Source organism: Phalaenopsis equestris, unplaced genomic scaffold (genome assembly GCF_001263595.1).
Source record: "Phalaenopsis equestris unplaced genomic scaffold, ASM126359v1 Scaffold000002, whole genome shotgun sequence".
Lineage (NCBI taxonomy): Eukaryota > Viridiplantae > Streptophyta > Magnoliopsida > Asparagales > Orchidaceae > Phalaenopsis > Phalaenopsis equestris.
Window position 1 is genome coordinate 19,199,786 of NW_018164444.1, and position 7,935 is coordinate 19,207,720.

The 7,935-nt window shown below is 37.3% G+C and overlaps 1 protein-coding gene across 1 annotated transcript; it reads left to right on the plus strand.

Moving 5' to 3' along the window:
• Positions 1–5,142: 5,142 nt before the first annotated feature.
• Positions 5,143–6,872, plus strand: LOC110025230 (cyclic nucleotide-gated ion channel 4-like; the record flags this gene model as incomplete). The annotated part of the gene is given in 5 exon segments (XM_020725576.1): positions 5,143–5,468; positions 5,551–5,659; positions 5,739–5,975; positions 6,054–6,140; positions 6,221–6,872. Coding segments are annotated over 5 exon segments (1,278 nt in total), but the record flags the coding sequence as incomplete, so codon positions are not given.
• Between the last annotated feature and the right edge of the window lie 1,063 nt (positions 6,873–7,935).

The window sequence follows — 7,935 nt, forward strand, 5'->3', positions numbered from 1 at the left end:
TTCACTCATGCTGATTATATTTGACTTCATTTGATTTATTTGATTTCAATTTTTGTTTAGTAAGATTTTAGCTTAGTTAAACTAGAGTGTAGCTCAATAATTAACTCAAGTTTGATGTAAGTCGAGAAAACATGGTTGACAGAAAAATGAGGTCAATAATGTTTAAGTTTTATTGAAAATTAGCTACACTTAAATTAAGCTAAATATTTTATTAATTAATAGCAAAGTTCGTTATCTTCGACATGGAAGTTCTAGCATGAGTTATATTGTTTTGTTCAATGTTCCAAAAGAAAAGAGAATTCCACATAGTTAAATTTCAAATGGGTGAACTCGTCAGTTATTAAGAAATAAAAAACTTACGATCAATGATTATCAAAAAGACATAAGAGAGTTTTAATATACAAACCAACGACCTATACTTTTTATTTTACCTTTTCCTCGTTCACACTGTTGCTTCGGAGAACCACACCTTTCTATTCCCAATTTTGCTAAAATCTTTTTCTCGAATTCTTATACTTAAATTATAGGTGACACTAATTCCACAATTCCATATTTTTATTTGATTTTTAATTGTTTGATCTTAAGCTTTCTTAGTTTAAGTGTTTTCAAAAATTCGAAAATGTGATTTATCTTTCTAGAATTTTGATGATGTATCTCATTGCTACATGTGTGCTAGTCAACTCTTAGATATTTTCCATATTTAGAGCGTAAATTTTAAAGAGTAAATTTTACACCTTGCACACAATTCTCATGTTTTTATGCTTCTCACACTTAAAATTCATATTTACTTACATGACTGGTGATTTAAGCTTATGCATGAAAAGATGTATTTCACTATTTAAAAATGGTGAGAGTGTTATTTTGATTTGATATTAAAAGTATTGTGTGCATTGTGAGTAAATATGAAAGTTTAGTTTTGAGATATAATAATGCATAAAAGAAATATATTCTATGTTTGTAAATATCTCTATTAGGGGAAATTTACATGCCTAACACACAATTCTTTTGAATTTATGTATGTCACATTTAAACTTTAATATTTACCTACATCACACATTGATGGTTTAAATCAATGCATGAAAATGTGTATTTCACTCTTAAAAGTTATAATAGTGTTATTTTTTATTTGATATTGAATTTTTGAGTGTTATATGAGTAGATATGAAAGTTTAAGTTTAAAATATGTAAATACGGAAAAGCAGTGTTCTATGTATGTAAATTCCCCCTTTAAAGGTATATTTACATACCTAGCTCACAAATCTTATATATTTATGTGTATCACTCATAAACTTTTATATTCTCATACAACACACTTTGGTGCTTTAAGCCAATAAATGAAATTATAACATATTTTTTAAAAAGTAAAAATAATGCTATTTTTAATTTGATATTTGATGTGTGCTGAAAATTTCATAATGAGAGATTAATTGTTTAACATCTTAGCATTTGATGAAGATCCAACACACATATTGATAAAAAAGAATTATGCAATATGAGACACCTAAAATTTTTATGTGGAAAATCCTATAAAAGGGAAAAATTTACTGGGTCAGCCTAGTTAAATTAATCTAATGTTGGCTCTTCTCTTGAGTTAGGAAAGATGAAATTACAAAATTTATGTATAATGATATTTCAACAAGCATAGTCATAACAGTTAGCGAAGGCCTTACTCAATTATTGGAGATAATAGTTCGTAATGAATGTCGTAGATGGTGGTTGTAGTGTCAGCTTATTGTAGGGGCTACAATTGAAAGTCAAGGTAATCAGTGGCTAGAGAGATCATGAGTGATAACATTAGAAGCATTCATAAGCCACAAATGCTAGAGTTGGGAGCTGAATGAGCTATGAGAATATTTGTAAGCTACAGAGAGAAAGATTTCGAGTTGCATGAGCTGTGAGAATGTCTATAGGCTCCTATGGCTAGACTTGAGAGCTGCAACAGCTGCGTGCCACATGGGTCATAGTTGGTCCCATAAGTTATGAGAGTGTGCGGGAATAACATCACTAGGCTTTTAAGGCAAGAGTTTGGTGTTTTATGAGTGATGAGCTATGTAAAGCATAGTTGTTCAAGTAGGTCGTTGGGGGTGAGCTACATAATATCTTAAGGCTGCAGAGGCTGGAGTTAAGAGTTGCATGAGCAGTATGTCACATTGGCTGTACTTGGTTACATAAGTGGTATCAATGAGCTGAAGTAACACTTGCAGGCTATAAAGGATAAAGTTTGGAGCTGTAAGAGCTGTGAGTCAGGTAGGTCGAACCTTATCACATGGGTCATGGTGGCGAGCAAAAGTAATGTCCATAGGTCGTAGAGACTATAGTTGGGAGCTGCATGAGTTGTGAGCCACGTTGTTCATAGTTCGTCACATAGCTTAAGTAACATTCATAGGTTGCAGATGCCAGAGTTGAGAGTCCATGAACTATGAGTTGTGCAGGTCGTAGTTGGTAACACAAAACTTGGTGGTGAGATAAAGTAACTTCCATCAGTCGGAGAGGTCAGAGTTGGGAGCTGCATAAACTATGGGTCACATAGGTTAAAGTTGGTCATATAGGCCATGTTGATGAGCTGAAGTAATATCCATAGGTTGTAGAGGCAGCTGTAGTTGGGAGTAACATGAGTTGTGAGCCACGTAGGTTGCAGTTGGTCACATAGGTCATGGTAGTGAGATGTAATAGAATATTTAGAACACATAGGTCGGGGTTGAGAACTACTTGAGCTTTGAGAACATCCGTAGGTTATAAGGGTTAGAGTTGGGAGCTACTGATCTCTGAGAATGTCTGTAGATTTTGAAGGCCAGAGTTGAAAGTTGCATGAGTAGTGAGCCAAATAGGTCATAGTTGGACATATAGGCTGTAGTTGTGAACCACAAGGAGAGAAGTTCAAGAGTCTAAAGAAAATTGTCACATGATAGGTGTGTTGTTACATCATTTTTAGGGTGCTTCATTGTATTGTATGTGGGGCACGTCCTTGCACCTTAGCAGTGGTGCATCATTGCACTATATTTTGGGAGCGTCATTGTTACATCATAGTTGGGGTACGTAGTTACAACAATGTTGGTCATTACTCTTTATAGTGCTTCCTTGCTCTACAACGAGCATCATGAATCTTTAAGTGGCTTTTTTGCAATAAGCAAGGGATGCCAATTGTGGATGGTGAGTGGTGGCCGACGGTAGTCAAATATTATGGAAACTGGAAGTGTTCACTGGTTCTTTGGTCCGAAATGACATTGGAATTTAGCTCATTCTTCTCGATGCAACTCCAATTCCCACTCTTCTCCCATTTCATGATAGAAGGTATGACTTTATTTATTGAATATGGGAGATGCATCTCTATAAATAAGGAAGTAATATGAACCACTCCATTGAACGGTCCAAAGAGCTTCACTCGATTAGATTGTGAGTTTAAGGATATTTGAGTGTCTTAATGACGCCGAAATTGACTAGTCTTAGACTCGTTGGACTTGTCTCGTTAAGATGCTCAACTAGACTATAAGCTGATTGATTTGGAATCCTTTTGATCTTCCAATTAACCACCCAATGTTTTCAAATGTGGTTAATAACTATATGTGGACTTGATCTAACTCGAATTGGGCCAAAATTTGTGTCATTGGTTCTGCCTCATCGAGTAGGTAAGTTGACTATGAGTTTACTAGAACTGGAGTTCTGAATGATTTTTAAATTGAGATTGAATGTTTCTTGCTAAAAAAATTCTCCTATATTTGTGCTAATTGCCTTGATATTCATGTCATACGACAAAATTTGGTAATAACCTATCAATATTACTGTTCTAAGTGCTATATGCGTAAAAATGAAAGTTTTGGTTTGAGATGTAAATGCATAAGAATTTTTTTCTATGCATATAAATTCCTGTAGTGTTACTATTATTTATTTCTTGCTTAATAGAGATGTTTCTATAGGCTAGCACAATTAGATGACTTTTTAAAAACAACAAAGAAATTTGAGCACATCATGGTAAAAATAAAAAGATAATTATATAAGAACTCTTGACGAGAAAGATCAAGACACTTATTCTAGTTAAGTAGCTTTTATTTTTTTGTAGATTTTATCTTCAGCTAATTAAATATTGACAATGAAGATATCAACATATGAAAGAGAACCTAAGGTCGATGCCGTGTTGCTTAATATTTTAAAATTTAAAACGTTTTTGACGGATCCAATTATTATAGTGAAAAAAGTTGAAAATCTAATCGAAGAATTCAACATATGTTTCTTTTCTGAGTCGATATTTGAAGAGCGGTCTATATAAAGATGATGTTTCCCTGAATTCCGAGATTTTCTTCATGGGATTTCTAAGTTTCCTCCCTAAAAGAAGACCAAGAAGGATTAATTTTATTCTTGTGCAGGACAAATTTCTGGATATGTATTTTTTAAGTTGATGCTCATTACAAATGAATACATTTGATTACACATTTAATACTAAAACTCATGCAAAATTTTGTTTGAATACTTCAGACAATATTTTTAGCCTAATCAGTACTAGTTAAAAGACTTGCACGGTACTTAAAATACATAAATGGGCACCATGAGTCTATTTATAGTCCTACTATTTAAATAGTTTATGCTTTAGGCATTTAAAATAATGGTCGGAAAATATGTCTGTTTATCCAAGTAATATTGCTACTTTTAGTGTCATATGTAATAGCCAGTTTCAGTTTGCTGAAGAAGAGTTGGGATGGTACCTGCTGACAATGGGCCTATTTATCTACCTGGAGGCATTTTAAGACTATCTAAGAGGCTTATTTGATCGGATAACGACAAGCAATGCCATACTGGTTTTGACGAAAATTTAGCCTCTTCAATAATTTTGGGCACCGATATTGATGTGCTGTTGCGAAACAGATTCCAAATAATTTCTAACTCACATAACAAAGGAAGGACACCTAGTGCAAAGAATGATCTTTATAGTTCGCGGACACCTACAAAGCAGCCAGATGCTTGGGGACGGCGTTAAGAGCTAAAAACTTAAGCTGTACCAGCATGCACCATGTGGCTGCTTTGTAGGTGTCAAAATAGATTCCAAATATATACTGATATTCTGTCATTGTTAATAACAAATCAGTCTCAAAAGTAACTTGTATGAGCCTTGCCTAATACAATAAAAATCTAATTATCCTTGTATAAAAGGCTGTAGGTGCTTGCTGGTACTTGCTTGGGATTCAGAGAGCAGCGAAATGCCTGAAAGAACAATGCTCACTGCTAGCTGATGCCAACGGCTGCAGGCGGCAAACCGTCGCCTGCGTCAGTCCGATCTACTATGGCACCACAACTTCACCAATCACTGGCAGAGATAGATTAGCGTGGGCTAACAACTCCAACGCCAGAGCTACTTGCCTCGACAGCAGCAACAACTTCGACTATGGATCTTATAAATGGACAGTCTCTCTTGTGGCCAACACCAGCCGCCTTGAGAAAATTCTTCTTCCCATTTTCTGGGGCTTAATGACACTCAGGTGCGAAAGAAACTATATATGCTAATGCTTCTGTCTATATAATTAATTATTGCTTACTTGATAGTAAAAACGTGTAAATTAGCACATTTGGAAACCTGGAGAGCACAACGGAATGGCTCGAGATCGTTTTCAACATCATCACCATAACCTCTGCTCTCGTCTTGGTCACGATGTTGATTGGGAACATCAAGGTTAACGGTTGTCAAATATGCTTGATGAAATGTTGAGAAAGAAAATTTAAGCCTATTTTCAGTTTATTATTCATTGCAGGTTTTCCTGCACGCGACGACTTCAAAGAAGCAAGCTTTGCATCTGAGGATGAGGAGCGTTGAGTGGTGGATGAAAAGGAAGAATCTGCCGCAGGGTTTTCGGCAGCGAGTTCGGCAGTATGAGCGACAGCGTTGGGCGGCAATGCGAGGTGTGGACGAATGTGAAATGGTAAGAAATCTCCCAGAGGGGCTGAGGAGAGACATCAAGTATCATCTCTGTCTGGATCTCGTGCGCCAGGTATCATGGAGCATTCATTTTATTTCCAACACCGACACTCTAAGAGACGTTTGACAAACATCGATATTGATCATTCAGGTCCCTTTGTTTCAACACATGGATGAGCTGGTTCTGGAGAACATTTGTGACCGGGTGAAGTCACTCATTTTCCCCAAAGGAGAAACGGTAAGAAACCATTAATTTTCACCAATTGCCGGAGCCGGGAAAAAAAAAATTCTAATCATTAGAATACATTTCCAACTCAGATAACAAGGGAAGGAGACCCAGTGCAAAGAATGATATTTATAGTTCGAGGACACCTACAAAGCAGCCAGATGCTTCGCGACGGCGTTAAGAGCTGCTGTATGCTCGGCCCGGGCAACTTCAGCGGCGACGAGCTCCTCTCGTGGTGCCTCCGTCGACCTTTCGTGGAGCGGCTGCCTCCGTCTTCGTCCACGCTTGTGACGCTAGAGACGACGGAAGCATTCGGGATTGAAGCAGCGGACGTGAAGTATGTGACGCAGCACTTCAGGTATACGTTTGTGAACGAGAAGGTAAGACGGAGCGCTCGGTACTATTCGCCGGGGTGGCGGACTTGGGCGGCTGTGGCTATCCAGTTGGCTTGGCGGAGATATAAGCACCGGAAGACTTTGACTTCCCTGTCATTCATAAGACCACGGCGGCCACTTTCGAGGTGCTCGTCGTTGGGTGAGGAGAAGCTGCGGCTTTATACAGCGCTGCTCACCTCGCCAAAGCCAAATCAGGATGACTTCGACTGCCTTTGATTTAATTCAGTCGTTGTTGAAGGGTGTTTATCGTAATTTTACTATTTGGCAATTTGCCTATTTTTTTAAAATGCGCTGTATTATGGGGATTGGTTGCAATTAGATGTCTAAAGTGTTGATTTTCTCATATAAATCAAAATAAGTTATGTAATGATGCACAATCAATAAATTTTCATCATCCGCATAAATCTCCAAATATAACACAGAACTCGAGTTAATTTCTTAAATAATAAATATTTAAATTTTAATTAAAAGTCATCTAGAACTCTGATTTCAACAAACTTATTGTCAAGCTGACCAGTTCAACGAGACGTACCCAATCGTACAAAAAAAAGATCAAACCCAAGTGAAATTAAGCCAAAAATCAAGTCATTAAACTACTTTTGAAAACCTTTTGGGCACTTTTAGAAGGTCAAACAGATTATGAATTTGACGAGCTCATATTCGAATCAAGTGCAATTTCGACACCGTTAACGCACTCAAATGTCTATCAAATGTCCAATGACCGAGGAAACTTTCCAGGCTGTCTGAACAGAGTTGTTCGAATTCCTTTCTTAAATATAACTGAAACTTTATAAATAGAGTCATATCCTCTTCATGAGAACGAGTTGAAGTTAGCAGCTTGAAGAAGGAGCTAAAATCTCGTATAACTTTTGAATCGATGATCTACAGCTCGCGACCAACTCTGGTTAGCGCCTCACTCCGGTCACCGGAGCAATTCAACCAAGTTGGACCGCCAATGCTTCCAGCCAACTCGGATTGATGTCCCCTCTGGCCACCGTCACCTCTGACACCTCTGGCCACCACCACCTCTAAAAGCTGCCATGCTGACCAAAGTTAACCATCATCGATTCCCTCACACTCCTTACAACGAAGCACTGTACAAAATAACCTACAAAGTTACAACATCATCCCAGACGTCGTACTGACTGTGAAGATAGTGTATTGAAGCACCTACTATCGCCCCTCCTTGTGGCCACTCCCTACTGTGGAGCTACAAGTCCTATGCACTGACATTATCACTTAAGAAGTTGTGTAACCCTTTTCCATCAGGGGGAAAAGGGCTTGTACCCATTAAAACAACAGAGGGAGGAAGAGCACTAAGCAGAAATAATAATTAGAAATTTTAGATTGAAAGGATAAGAAAAAGTTTGCTCTAAAATTGCGATAGAAAGTTTCGAATACCTCTAACAGAG